Source organism: Mauremys mutica, unplaced genomic scaffold (genome assembly GCF_020497125.1).
Source record: "Mauremys mutica isolate MM-2020 ecotype Southern unplaced genomic scaffold, ASM2049712v1 Super-Scaffold_100166, whole genome shotgun sequence".
NCBI classification, from domain to species: Eukaryota; Metazoa; Chordata; order Testudines; family Geoemydidae; genus Mauremys; species Mauremys mutica.
In genome coordinates this window covers 987,666-1,002,852 of record NW_025423279.1, presented here as the reverse complement: position 1 = coordinate 1,002,852, position 15,187 = coordinate 987,666, and the positions used below count along the sequence as shown (strand labels likewise).

Below are 15,187 nucleotides of genomic sequence, written 5' to 3'. Positions count from 1 at the left end.
CACCTCCCTTAGCTTCCTTGGGGGCTGCCTTGGGAGCTGTATTCTGGGCACATACCACTCTGCCCTCTGTAACTTCCCCATAGCATAAGGTGCACCATAGGTTTTGTTTTTTCTTTCTTAGTTTGATAAGTCATAGTTTGTTAAGATTGTAAAGCTTGTAAGTCTCACCTGCCTTGCTATAGTTCGTTGTTTTGTTGCTCCATATAAGCTGCTTGTCATTTTATATAAGTTTGATTAAGTTAGAGGATAGATAAGGTTTTTGCTGCCTTTTTGCTGTTAGTTTCTGTGTCTTTTGCTAGTTGCTTTTCAAATGCTTTTTTGGCCTTCCTAATTATACTTGATGATGGGTGGTAGCATTGTTGTCAATAGTCTGTATTCTTTTGAATGCTCTCCCTTCATCCTTCCAGGCTGGAGCTCCTCTTTAGCTAACATCTGAAAGTGTGTGTGCAGTTCTTGGGATGTTTTTTCCCCTTTTGCCCCAGCCTGTTGTTGGAAACTGTATTTATGTGTAAGGTTTGAAAATAAATAAAATACATATTGAAATATAAACTTGTATTATGATGGCTTCTCATGTCTTCAGTCTTGCCATGCTATTTAAATAGTTGGCTTTATTTTTGCAGAATGGAACCAGTTTTGGATAAAGCAACAATGATAAGACCATCCTATATTGCTAGTATTGAGCTATCTCCAAGAAAGTGGCCAGTAAATGTTGAGGACCTTAAAGCAGACCTCTCAGATGAATTTTCCCTGGTTTCTTCAAACTTGGATATAAGCCAGGTGAGAATGTTAAACAGTCTACTTTGTTAATTTAAAAAATGAAATTACTTAAATTGTGAAGCATTTATATATCCTGTTGCTTTTAATGATAAAGCAACAAACATATCCATACTTCTGTATAAATAAAAGGGAAACATTTTAAATTAGATGCTATAGTAATGAATTCCTGTATTTGTGCCTTGATAGTCCTGTCATTGTCTAGTTTGTTTTGTATTAATCAAAAAAAGATTCTCTAATTATAAGAGGCTAAATTCTGACATCAGAGGCAGAGAAATTCAGAGACATTATTTGTTCACGTATATTGACTGGCCTACTTGTTTTCATCTTATTTTGAAGTTAATCTTTTTGCTGGGTACTTTTGATACCAACACAAAAAGTGATGATTATAAACAATAACTTGCAGGAAATGTTGGTAAAATCTATAGTTTCCTCCTGTCCTGCCCTAGTAATGCAGAAATTAATTACTAGATACAAAGGATAATATGGGGTATGCAGGTGGCTCTTATTTTCAATTACTGCTTGGCCTAAACTGCATAGAATATTTTTGTATATCGCAAGAAGTCATTTTAAATATTTTATAAGATTAAGGCGAATTTCTAGAAGGACCAAGTACTTGCAGCAATAAATGAATGAATTACGGTGGGGGGAAGTGACCTGAAATAACTAATATTTAATATCTTACCATGCTAATTGTCAAACTAGACATTCAGACTAAGTAGCAATGCTATTAATTGAAGGTAATTTTTTTTATTTTTATTTTAAGAGGAACAGTTTGGATTCCAAGGAACATATACAAGTTTGCCTTCGTATTAGGCCTTTCACAGCAAGTGAAAAAGAAAATGAATCTCAGGTGTGGCTCTTTCTACATAAGACTCAATGTTCTTTTTTACAAAAATTTTTTAGCTAAGATGCAAATGTACAATTTTTCTCCTGAGCTTAAAAATCCAATTTTTTTCCTTTTACAGGACTGTGTTTCTATTCAAGACTCAACTAGCATTATATTGAAAGGCCCTAAGAATTCAATGATCTGTCAGCTGAGTGAAAAAAATGTAGGGCAGATGGTGCAGAAATTCACTTTTTCACGAGTAAGCACATGATACTTGAGACAAACTTCATTTTATAATGTGGAAACTTGTTGACTCTTGCCCTAAACGAGTGGTTTTTTTTTTTTAAATTCTTTTAAAACTGGGAACATTTTATATACATTTAACTGATGAAAAGTGCCTAGATGTAAACTGCTCTTTCTTCCCCACCCCCTAAATGGTCCTTTTAAAACAACTGAAAATTGCCTCTTGCTAATGCTTAGGTATTTGGACCTGAAACAACTCAGGAAGAGTTCTTTGACGGTACTGTGAAACAACCAGTACAAGACTTCTTGGAGGGACACAATCGTCTTATTTTCACTTATGGTGTGACAAATGCTGGAAAAACCTACACTTTCCAAGGTACTATTAACATTTTCTTGAACCATGAAATTACAAAAATCTGTGTGTGCAGGCTTCTGAATTAGTCAAATATTATTCAAGTGCCAGAGGTGTGGTGTGTTTTATTTATTTATTTAATTTTTGGCCTGTATCCCATTACACATTTATTTGGACTTTGCAACTCTCCCTGAACATACAATAAAACAACTAAAAACTGGTAATACCAACAAAAACACCTCTTTGTAATGGAGAAGCACATGTGTATATAATTCAAAATATAAACAGACTATACACAAGTTAAACTGTGAGTGGTGTACCTCCTCATAAGGTCAAGTAGCAACTATCAATCTGCTGAAAGTGAACGTTGGCTTCAAATAGAGTAGAAGCAATTGATCATAATGGGCAGAAAACAGATGTTTTCTGAAATTTGTTTGCACTTAAATGATTAAGCTTTTTCTTTCTAAAAGAAACCTATTTAAAAATCTGAATTTAATACAAAATATGTAAAGGCCCAAATTTATTATCTCTTAATACATTTTAAATAAAAAAAAAAATGCTGAATCCATGAGACTATCAAAAAGTTTTGAATTAAAGGCTGCTTTTCTATATAAAAAAGATTTTTCTCTTTTCTCCCTCTTTTCCTCCCTCCTCCCCCCTCAATTCTAACTTTTGAGGTGAATTTTTGTAAATCTGGCTCAATAGGGCATAGGTGCTGGAACTAGGGTCGTTTGGAGGTGCTGCTGCACTCCGGCTTGAAGTGATTTCCGTCATACATGGTTTGCAGTTTGGTTCAGCACCCCTGCAGTAGGCACGTTCTGTATCAGTGACTTGATCCTGTGAGGTCTCAGGTGCAAGAGACTGGTAAAGTGATCACAAGCATTGGGACCTGGCCTCTGACTCCAAGAGACACCATCATCTATCTCATAAGGATCATCCACTGAGCCCACCTGGGTGGTCTTACTCCTATTTTAAAGTATCTCCTTACCTGAGCTCTGATTGGCTCATTTGAATCTGAATATTTATGATTCCAACCCAACATGGAAACTTACTCTCCAGCTCATGGTAAAACATTGATCTGCCATACCAGACCATGGTTCTGGGCACTTCAAGAAATGTCCTTGCTCTGTCTCTTTGCATGTACTCTCAGACGGATACAAACAAACAGAAATCCATTAATTTCTCAAATGCCTGCCTCAGTTTCTAAAGAAATAAAATGCTGCAGTGCTAAAGTGGGTTATGCCAGCTGAAGTCATGGATTGTTTTGGTTTTGGTTTTTGTTTTGTTTTTTTCCCTGGGGATGGGGTGGTGCAGGGAGTAATGTAACAAGGGAGAATGAACAGTGTGTGCAACCGGAAAGGAGCAACACTAGTGTCAAAGCAGTTTATTGTGGGAAGAAGGGACAAGGTTCTTCAGAGTGCAGCCTATAGTGTTGATTTCAGCACCCAGGGACTAGAGGAGGAAAAACCGCCATGGCTGCCGTTCGTAAAAAAAAAAAAAAAAAAGACCATTTTCAGATTATTCTCAAGAAATTCCTGTACCGCTGGGTTAAAAAAGGAACGTGTGCCAAATGTAAATAGTGCAGCAAAGAGATACAAAGCATGATTGTCAGAATGAAACAACATTATGAAAATGCTCCTCAGAAGGCAATGACTGAAGATGACGATGTAGACCAGGGGTCTCAAACTCAAATGACCCCGAGGGCCGCATGAGGACTAGTGCATTGGCCCGAGGGCCGCATCACTGACACGCCCCCTTGCTGCCCCTGGCCCCACCCCCAATCCACCCCTTCCATGAGGCCCCGCCCCTGCCCTGTCTCTTCTCCACCTCCTCCCCTAAGCGCGCGGCTCCCCGCTCCTCCCCCCTCCCTTCTGGAAAGTGCTAAGCGCCACCAACAGCTGTTTGGTGGCTTGGCGGCGGGGCACTTAGGCGGCGGGTCCCGGAACAGAAGGGGCCCCCCACCGCCGAAGACCGGGCTGCGCTTCGGCGGCGGCGGGTCCCTCTTTTCCCCACCCCGGCCCCGGCCGGTCTCGCTTCCCTTCCCCACCCCCGGCCCGGCGGGTCTCGCTTCCCTTCTCCCCCCCCCCCCCGGCCCGGCCCGGCCCCGGCAGGTCTCGCTTCCCTCCCCCAGCCCGGCCCGGCCCCGGCGGGTCTCGCTTCCCTCCCCCGGCCCGGCCCCGGGGGGTCTCGCTTCCCTTCCCCCCCCCCCACGGCCCGGCCCGGCGGGTCTCGCTTCCCTTCCCCCCCCCCACGGCCCGGCCCCGGTGGGTCCCGCTTCCCACCCAGGCCCCGGCCCGGCCCCGGCGGCTCCCGCTTCCCCCCCACCCCCTTACCCGAGCGCGTCTCCGGCGAGGCCTGAGCTCGTCCCGCTCAGAGCCGCGTGGTGAGGGGGCGGGGCTCTGAGCTCCACGCCGAGCGCAGCGCTCAGCCCAGAGCTCCCAGCCCCGCCCCCTCCCCACGCGGCTCGGATCGGGGCGGGGCTCAGGCGCTCGGACGGAGACTCGGCGCTCTATGCGCCGAGGCTCCAGGAGAGGGGCGGAGGCGGGAGCCTCCGCTTTTCTCTTGGGGGCCCCTGCGGAGCCCGGGGCCCGGGGCAAATTGCCCCCTTTTCCCCCCCCTCTGGGCGGCCCTGGGGAGCTCCGCGGGCCGCAGGGAAGAGCTCCGCGGGCCGCAGGGAAGAGCTCCGGCCCGCGGGCCGCATGTTTGAGACCCCTGATTTAGATAATCCTTATTTTGCTATAAAATTGGGTTTAAAATAAATTGTGATAGAAACAGCTTTGAGGAGGAATCTTTCACTTACAATCTTAATAAAACAATAACTCAGTGCCTTGTAGTACTCAGTGAGTGAGAGTAACTTTTTTTTCTTGATCATTTTTGTTTCAGGTTTCAGTTTATTCATAAGGGGTTATGAACATCCATTATCTGTAATGACTACAACTTCAGAGTCATCTACTGGTACCACCAGTAGTGCTGCAACTAAAAATACGAGACAGTAACTACCTGTATTTATTTATCTTTAACCAAAATAATTTCTTCAAGTAAAACCATGGATGAGTTCATAATCAAGACCAGCAAATTCCAGCAATATTCCATAGATGAAAAGATTGCTTAATTCATGTCTTGAACAAGATGAAAGGGAGAATTTCTTGTATACAACTATTTCATTGACATGGTTCAGTCACTACGACCAGGCTACACTCCACCCAGAAAACCAGACATCTCTAAAAGGTTGCTGGATACAGTGTATGAGAAGGAAATCTGAACAGTGTGCAGAAAACATTGATGGAATTTTTAGTTAATCTGAGTCTTGATGGGTATAGCAATGTACACAATGATCCAGTAATATGTGATTGTGTGACGACAAGATGGGTTGTCCATCTTACAGAAATGATTAATACATCAGGAAATGCCCATATAGCAGAATACTTAGAAGTAGCAGTAAAAGCTATAACAAAAACAGAAAATCAAGTGTGTAGCTTGGTTGCAGATAATGCTGCAAATGTAAGAAAGATGAGGAAAAAAATCCAGGAGACAAATCTAGGAAGAGACAATGAAGGGAACCTGAAATGTATTATATGAGTGCAGTGCTTATTTGATGGGGTGGTTTTCTTTGCCAAAGACTTCAGTACTACTTGGGAATAAAGGAAAATGTTGAAACTGCACAATACTTCCATAACAATCACTTTGCTTCAGCTTCTCTGACCAGAGAAGGAGAATCAAAACTAATTTTTCCCTAGACTGTATGATGGAATTCAGTGGCTGACTGTTTTGAGCTGCATATTAAGAACTGGCTTATTCTGACTACTACTTAGTTCCATCAATTTGTGAAGAAAATCATGACAATCAGTCAACATCAGACTAAAGAGAATTGTGGAAGATGGGTTTCAGTATATTTCCTTAGCTTTGGGCAAACTGCAGAAAGACGACTGCTATATCACCGATGCAGTCAAAATTTGGAAGGAACTAAAGGAGACACTGAAGAAAGGAAATTGCAGGCAGTAAAGAAGCAGATGTATCAAGCACTTGCTCTACCTCATTTTCTTGCTAATAGTCTCAACCCAGTATACTGGGGCAGAAGCCTAACTGCTGAAGAAGATGCTGTTGCTATGACATGGGTATCTAATAATCACCCGTCGGTCATCCCAACCATAACAAATTTCAGGACTGGAGGTGAACCATTCAAGCAGTACATGCTTGCAAGTCACACCACTGAATTGAAGGAAGTCCTAGCTAAACTCCTGAAACCAGCATTTTAATTGCTAATCCAGCTTTTGAAAACAGTAGCCTCTTCTGCAGGCACAGGGAATATGTTCATTATTTGGACTAATTCATTCAAAGTTGAGATATTGATGGGGAGTTGAAATTTGAAAAATTTCCCAGGCTGACCTGACGCTTAGTTTAATTCACTAACTACAGTTAATCTCTCTACTGATAAATCTTCAATACATCATTTAGTCATATTGTGGAACATGTCTCGATAAGAGAAGTTTGTATGTAAAACATTTCAGGTTTTGTTTAATAAAAATTTATATGCTGTTTTGTTTGATTAGAATGGCAAATAGAATTTAATTAATGTGGCTTGACACAAATGAGTAAAACATTATTTACACCTCTACCTTGATATAACGCTGTCCTTGGGGGCCAAAAAATCTTACTGTGTTATAGGTGAAACCAAACTTGCTTTGATCCACCGGAGCATGCAGCCCCGTCCCCCCTGGAGCACTGCTTTACCACATTATATCTGAATTTGTGTTATATCGGGTCGTGTTATATCAAGGTAGAGGTGTATTAGGTAAATAAGCAATATATCATTCACTATTTTCTAACATATTAAAATGTACAATTAAGTAATTATAAAGCCTAATATTTTCAAATTCTTAATAAATGTGTATATAGTTTACCAGCCTAGGTAGCAAAAAGAAGTACCAAATCTCATGTAAAGGCGCAATTTACTTGTGAATCAACATGTGCACCAATAAGAGTGCACTTCTTTTTTTAGAAAATACCTGAAGTACAAATGGAAAAGCTGATTACAATTGATTATTTAAATTGACACTTTCCACTTGATTTAAATTTCCTCAATTTAAATCAATCTATGCTGCTCCAATAGTGCAATATTTTTGTACTGTTAACAGTCATAATCATTGCAGACCAGCAGATGTCATTCTTTCTTTAGTTCCAGAAACTTTCCTGTAAAAGGAAGGAAAATAGAACATACCTAGTCTTGTGAATTCAGCATAGATCATAATTAACAAAACAGCTGTGGCTGCTGTATTAGGTGTTAATTATCATCTTCTGCTATGTGAAATTGATTTTTTTTATTGAAACAATTAACCAATTGCTTTATTAGCAGTAGTAATCTTTTTACAGATTATTTCCTGAAGAATAGGTGATAGGTGACAGGTTATGGTTAATGAGCACTGGCAACTCTTCCAGATGGTCATTAATCTCAGGAATTGCTCTTGCTCAAATATGTAACAATTGATTTCAGGATTTCTGATCTCAAATAGATTACCTGAAAGTTGCAAAAAGTGTAGCAGTGTTAACTTCTGTAGAGTGTTATCTTATTTATTGTGATGTTTCCGAAAAGCTGCGAAATATAGCAAAGCTCTCAATTCAAAATAGTAAAGTGGCAGACAATATGAAAAGTACACCAAATTTAATGTATTGAAATCACTTTTTTTTTTAACTTTACTCCCTAGTATTACAAATAACAGAAGAACTGGAGAAAAGCCTTTTTCATTTTGAACTGTATACATAGTGCATTTGATAGTACTTTCTGCATAGTCAGCTTAATGGCTTCCCTCAATGGAGTTAGCCAGCTTCTATTGGTGTTTTGTGAGGGTCTTTCCAACAGCAACAGGGGGACAATTATATCTTTTAAAAAAAAAAAAAAGTAAAAACACAATGCTGGAGGTTGGGTGGAGAATGGGGGCAGATATGACCTTGAAATTCTTTTAAACTGGCTAGATTTCAAGTTAAGATATCCCTATAGGTAACCATTCCCTTACAATATCCCAATGAGCAGTAGCCCCAACATAGCCTCTTGGTATCAACACTACTTCTTTATATTTAGTTCAGCTGCCAGCACCAGAGAGACAGTTTCTAGGGTAATGCTGCACTTTATGCTTTTTAAAAAAGGTGTATTTAAAATGGACAGTGTGATATACTATACCTTGGGGGAGCATCTTGTAACCCCCATATTCCTCATTTTTTATATAATCGTAATCTTGCATGTAAAGCAGGCCTCGTAAGGTATCCGGGGCAAGGTTATGATCTGCTGAAGGTAATTTCTCTCTCCATATATGTATATTAATACACATGAAGTTATGAGAATTGTGTTGTATGGTTGTCCCTAAAACATGTTGTAAGTTGAGGAATCAGCCAGATATTCGCTCCCCAGAGGCAACAGGAAGGAAAGTAACCAACACCCGGGTGGGGTTTCAAACAACCCATTCACAACAATTGTCCAGCAAGGAAGCTACAATTCAATGAATCACCTGCATGAGGCCACACCAGGGGAGTTGCTCAACCTTGCCTGGAGACTCAGCAGTGCCCCCAGACATGCCTGGACTTGTGTTTTTCCAAGCACAAAAAACAGACAGACACATACTGGGCCCTTCTCCTGCCCCTACCTATGCTGCAAACAACTAAGGGCTTGTCTACACTGGCAATTTACAGCGCTGTAACTTTCTCACTCAGGGGTGTGAAAAAACACCCCCCTGAGCGCAGCAAGTTTCAGTACTGTAAATTGGCAGTGTAGACAGTGCACCAGCTACGCCCCTTGTGGAGGTGGGTTTTTTTTTTCTTCAGAGCACCACAACCACTCAAGCCATGTTTAGCATTGCCAGTGAAACTAGCCCATAGACACTGAAAAAACAAGGCTCCAACAGAGGAGATTGGCCCAGGTTTAAGGAATAAATCTGTATATTAAGGACTGCAATATCCAGTAGGGGGAGAAACTGCTTAATCTAGATGTTTCCCAGTCTAACAGAGTTGAGAGTTTAGACTGCGTGCTTATCTTTTTATTTCTTTTGGTAACTAACTCTGGCTTTTTGCCTATCACTTAAAATCTCTTTTATAGTAAATACATTGGTTTAATTGTTTATCTTTACCAGTGAGTTTGTATGAAGTGTGTGGCAAATCCTGTCAGGTTTTGCAAAGGCTGGTGCATATCCACTTTTCATTGCTGAAGTGGTGAACCAACTAAATCTGCACTGCCCATCTTGAGCAATGCAAGATGGTATATTCCTGAGGTACAGTGCTGGGAGCTGGAGGGATTTGGCTTTAGTGCCTTTCGCTGTGTGATTCATGAGTGGCTCTGGGAGCATTCATGGAATCTAGCTGGGTGTGTGGGGCTCCACATGCTGTTGTGCTGAGTGACTACAGCGCCTGGAAGGGCTTGCTGCTGGTCACTAGTAAGGCACTGTGAGAGACAGTCAGACCACTCTGTTTTATTAGCACAGCGCTCTGCTAATGACACCCAGATAATGTGAGCACCATGCAAGACACAAACTATCTTATTTATACAGATAAAAGGGTGAGAACTTAACAAGATAACAAAGGAAGCAGAATCAGATAAGTTTACCTGGGCTAGGCATGCATATCTTATTTCCTTACTAACTATTACCCATCTTCTGTTAATGTTTTGCCATTAGCACCATTGTTTATGCCTAATGTTTCTTTTCCTGGCACCTGTATTTCAACATTTCTTATTTCTGCTTAAAGGTACATACAACATTTCTTTAATCCATTCTTATTTTTACAATATAATTCATTCTACTTTCACACACTACAAAGTGCCTTTTAGTCACTGGTCATGAATGCAAGGTGCTTGTGAAAGAGAAGGGGTGTGAAACCATAGTGCAGGTAAGTGGAGTAAAATGTCTTCCAGATTGCTTTGCCCGCACACATGTATTCTTGCCTTCTGCTCTAGTCACTCTCCTGAGCAAAGACTCTCTGTTAATCACACTGTCACACAGTGTTACGGTTTTGAGACTTAGGCAAATTGCCGCCAGAGAGATAAATGAGATCACTTGTTTAAGTTATGTATCTTCCTGTCTGGAGGCAGGACACTCCATCTTTTACATGTTACACTTACCAAGTGTACTTGGAGAGAGGTTGTAGTGGGTAAACCTCCCTCCTTGGTCAAGTAAGAAAATAAAAGGTACTGTGACCTGAGCTGTTCTTCTGAGTTTGATAGTTAATGCCATGGTCTTATTTTCCCCCTTCAAGTATTATCAATATAATTTCTCACTTTTGGTCTACGTCTGCTAATTGGCTTACATGACCACCCCCTCTAATCACTGAATGCTCATGCCAAAGGGCATATGGGGAGAACAAGGGAAATATCTGTATTGCTATACAATTTGGTTTACCTGCTTGATTCTGTCTGACTAAACAGTGAATTAAAAGGCATGGTTAGGAAGAGCAAGCAAGAACAAAAAATAGAAGATCTCTCAGGGTAAACAATTACTAAGGAATAATGGGTGGGCAACCAAGTGGGAAGAGATTCCTTTCAGGCACCAACAAAAAATTACACAGTTGTATTATCAGTGCCAGAGCCTAGAGATCAAAAGGACCATAAACAGTTAATTCTGAGGGAGGGGAGTTGCCAGCTGCAGTTGGAGCTTAGATGCTGCTAGTGAGAGACAGAGGCAGAGAATGCAGGAGGGCAGTCTGTCTCTGCCTGAGGCAAAGGATGGGGTTTCAGGTAGGAGGGAGAGAATCCAGGGTAAGTGGAACCTTCATAAACTTGCAAGGAAAGGATAAAGTGTAGGTAAGACCAGATGTGTAATAGCTTTTGTTGTCTTAACCCATTTCTCTTTGGATGGATAAACATCCATGACGCTGTTTTGAGTTGCTTTAATCAGTCACTGGTCAGAGTCTACTGGACAGAAATTTCTTGCAGGTGCCAAATACAATTGGACCTGTTGGGTTAACACAGTTGGAAACAAGGGGGGCAGCAACCCAGATAGTCAGTCCAACCCAGATTGAACTGTGGGTGTCTATGCTTGAGAGAAGTGAAGCCTGTTGCCTGAAGGGTGCACTTGAGGGACTACAAAGGTATTTAAGGTGCAGCTTGCCTTGTAACTATGATGGCATGTGAGGGGGGAGTGACCCTTACTTCCTTTTTACCACCTGAAGGGAAAGATGAGTTCTAACTTTTTCACCAATGTCTTGCTTGCCAAGCATACAGTGCCTTGATATAGCTCTTGTATTTTGATTACAGGGACAGAAGCTGACATTGGTATTCTGCCAAGAACTATGGATATGTTGTTTAAAAGCATTCATGGCCAACTGTATCCAGATATGGATTTCAAACCCCTTCGATGTAAAGATTATATAAGGCTGACTAAAGAACAAGTGAGAGAAGAAATTGCTGTGAAAAATTCAATACTTCGTCTAATGAAAGAGGTACGGCAGAAGTTTTTGTATGGCGCGCGTGCACAGAGCATATGTGTATACACACTTACTGAGTTTGTAAGGTTGATCTTCTTTTCACGACAATAAGGTGAGGCAGCAGTCAAACATGGATGTGGCTAAATGTTTGGATATGGAAACTTGTAGAAATGAAAAGGAAGATGGGATTTAGTATAAGGAGTGGATTGAAATGGGTTTTCTGATGGAGCTTCACCTAATTATTCCTACCGTTGCTGCTGTTCTGCCCTGGAGTATAGTGAAGCAGCACTGTATTCCTGGGTTGTGGTAAGAAAAAAGTTATCTGGAATGCTGACGTTCCAGAGTGGCCTAGTCTTCTGTTAACATAAACATCAAATAACTGAGTGACTTGAAATGTAAACGGCATCTATCATGATATAGAAACAAAATTCTGAAGTGCATGGAACATCACAAATAAAAATGAACAGGAGATGGGAAGTTGGGACTACCTGGAGAGGGTTGCCCTTTCTTTATAAAGGCAGATTGAAAATGCCAGGCTGTCCTCTGGATATTTTAGTGGTGGTACTTTTTGGTGAGATGGAGCACATTTATTGTGTGATCTTTAACCTGAGTTAAAAGCAAAGCTTTCCAGTAAAATCTCTTAAATGTGATTACAAACTTGTATAAAGAGAGCACAGAAAATAATCAAAGATGTTTTAAACTAAAACATTGATTAGGAGATTACAGGCAAAAATCTTAAATTAAAAGAAAGTTCCAACATATGGATTCTTATATTTCAGTCAGCACCTAACAAATTTTAAAGACGTCAGAAAAGTACATGTATGTTTTTGCTTACATTTTTGAATCTGTGGGGGAGCAGTTAGAGGAAAGTACCAGACAGGTTGGTGAAGGAGAGAAAATAGAATAGACTGGGGAGAGATGGCATGTAACCCATGCTTGGTGGTTGCAATCGTGGCCCCACTGAAGTCAGCGGAAAAACTGCCGTTTATGTCAGTGTGGCCAGGATTTTGCGTGTGTGTGTGTGTGTGTTTAAAAATCCTCTTTGAAGTTTTAGTAATATAACCACTTGGCTTTTGTGGCTGTTGCATGAATCAGTTGATGGGATCTCAGCTTATCATGGGCATATAAAGAACCTCACTTTTAATCCATGTTTTCTTTTGAAGGTACACTGTACTTGCATTTATAGTTCTTGGCAGATGAATTCAGTTTCTGCTACTTGCAGCCATACAATATGTGTTACCATTACAAAACTGGATATTGGAAGTATATATAAACTTAAGTATTAGCAGTAGGAATTCCTCTTCCTTTGATTTACAAGTATAAGTTTAGCAAAAAATGGTACCCCATAGTCTTTGGAATCTAATTTTTTTAATTTCAGCTTGAAACAGACTTTAGCATGGTCTCTTAACAGGATATGTTGTGATACAATCATTTAGCTAAGCTCTTCAAGTGAGCATTCTAGTTTTTTGTTGCTGTTCCAAGCTTGTTAGTTTGACATGCCGCTCCTTAGAAATTTGGAGATGCTGTTCTCTAGTCTTGTGACATTAACAGCCACTGGAAACTTCATGTGGCCAGTAAACTTTTAATGGCGTATCATTGCTAAAATTGATTGGCCTTTAGTGGAGCAGTAGTACTATGATACAAAATTGATGGTTTTGAATACCTAATATTATTTTATTGACCATGACATAATAAGGACAAAATATTTTAAAATCAATCTTTGTTCCTTCTTTTGTCCTTGTTTTATAGGTAGACTCTCAAAACAGCATAAACAATCACAGCAAAACTTCAGAATCATCTGAAGGTATGTTCTATATTAAAACCATTTAATTCCCCCGCCCCCTTCTTTTATTTAAGAGGCTGAGGGCCATTCTCTAGATCAGTGATTCACTTTGAGCTCAGGTTTCTGGTAGTTGAAAGTGTTTGTCATTTGACAGCAGATGGGCTGTGTGAAACAAATTGGTCTGTATATAGTTTCTTGTGGATGGGTCTCATGACACAAACTGCTCCAATTGTTAGACTTGTCAGAGAGGCCAAAGATAAAGTTGGTAGGAAGACTGCAGTACTCATCTAGGTCTGAATTAAGGCAGACTGCAGAGTAGGATGTGGTAGGGGGGAACTTGTCCTGCTGGTAATGGTGGTATTTCTAGTGCTGTCATCATAGCAACTCTTATGAGCACTTAGTTATAATTAAATTTATTCTATCGGGGGCGGAATCCAAAATAAGCCCCATAGATATATCAAATAATATTCTCAATGTTTTTTTAAAAGGGAAGATTTAAAAGTAGTGGAAAGCATTATCTAAATTGAATTAACAAGTATGTTCTGAAGATGTTAGTCTTTGAGAGAGTTCAAGTATATAATAAAACTTGTTTAAAACTTGGTATTAAACCAATTATTGCCACTGAATAAGAGCAGGTGAGCTTCAGTGATTGTCATGATAAATGTAGTGTAGGTAGGTAGAGATTCACAGTTGACCAAAAAATGTTATTTGCTTATTGATCACAATAGCTTCTTACTGTTGTAAAGTAGTCTGATCTGAATCCAAGTTCATATTTTGTAATATCTAATTAGTCAATTCTGTGCTGAGATATAACTTGAGCTAAAAGTTAATTATCATATTGCTTTAAAGGCTTCATTTAAGCAGGGCATTTTTGTAACTGAATAAATGTTTTGGCAGACTTGGAAGAACTCCTAAAAGAACCTGAACAGCCTAACACGAGCATGGCAAGCTACATGAAATTTTCTGTTTGGGTTTCCTTTTGTGAGATTTACAATGAGTGCATTTATGACTTACTACTCCCAGTGTCAAATGACAAGAAAAGAAGGGTGCTACGTCTTGCTCAAGACACCAAAGGCTGCTCTTATGTAAAAGGTAACTGACATACCACTTATTATGCTGGTTATGATAACTTGTTTGAATTTCAGGTGTATTCATCCTGGTGCCAGCATTGAAGAATGTGAATTAACTTTGTAGTAGGATAAGGAATGTCTTTACCTTGTGTATCAAGCGTGAGTAATCCATTCTGAAAATGGCAATGTTTCCAAGTTTTCACTCCCCCCAAATGTAAAGTGCTTGTGTATGTGTACATATGTGCATGCACTTTATTAGGAGGTCTTCCACAATGTTCCCCTAATTTCCAGAGTGCACTTCCTAGGGTCCTGTATCCTAATTTTCTCTGTAGAAAATTCTTTTCCCCAAGTCTATATTTTTTCCTAATACCATGAATGTTAGAAACAAAACTGAAGAAAGCAGTTTGGTTTTACATAGTATCTCTCTTTTTTTTTTGTTTTTTTTGGTTTTTTGTTTTGAACAAAAGAATTCCAGAGAGAGTTCTGCTTTTTGATAAGTCTGTCTGGTGAAAGCTCAGCCGCACAATTATAATAGCTCCCTTCTTGAGGGAAGCCTATGTCTTCAAATCTCTCAAGCTACACTGATCACAACTAGGTTGAATTATTCATGGAAACTCTACAAGGGCTGACTTGCCTGCTTCCACCCCAGCATAAGTTTTTTTGTGTGTGTGACACCTCATGCAGGCAAATAGACCTAACCAGGTCCAGTTTAGAAGGCCCAATAAGGGTTTATT

The 15,187-nt window shown here is 40.2% G+C and overlaps 1 protein-coding gene across 1 annotated transcript in view; it reads left to right on the top strand.

Moving 5' to 3' along the window:
- Positions 1-621: 621 nt before the first annotated feature.
- Positions 622-15,187, top strand: part of LOC123359651 (kinesin-like protein KIF20B) — a 47,521-nt gene continuing 32,955 nt past the window's right edge. The window contains exons 1-7 of the mRNA XM_045001123.1: positions 622-777; positions 1,541-1,627; positions 1,743-1,862; positions 2,084-2,222; positions 11,431-11,615; positions 13,350-13,404; positions 14,281-14,475. Of these exons, the coding sequence (XP_044857058.1) occupies positions 622-777; positions 1,541-1,627; positions 1,743-1,862; positions 2,084-2,222; positions 11,431-11,615; positions 13,350-13,404; positions 14,281-14,475 (937 nt within the window). The remainder of the gene's footprint in view (positions 778-1,540; positions 1,628-1,742; positions 1,863-2,083; positions 2,223-11,430; positions 11,616-13,349; positions 13,405-14,280; positions 14,476-15,187) is intronic.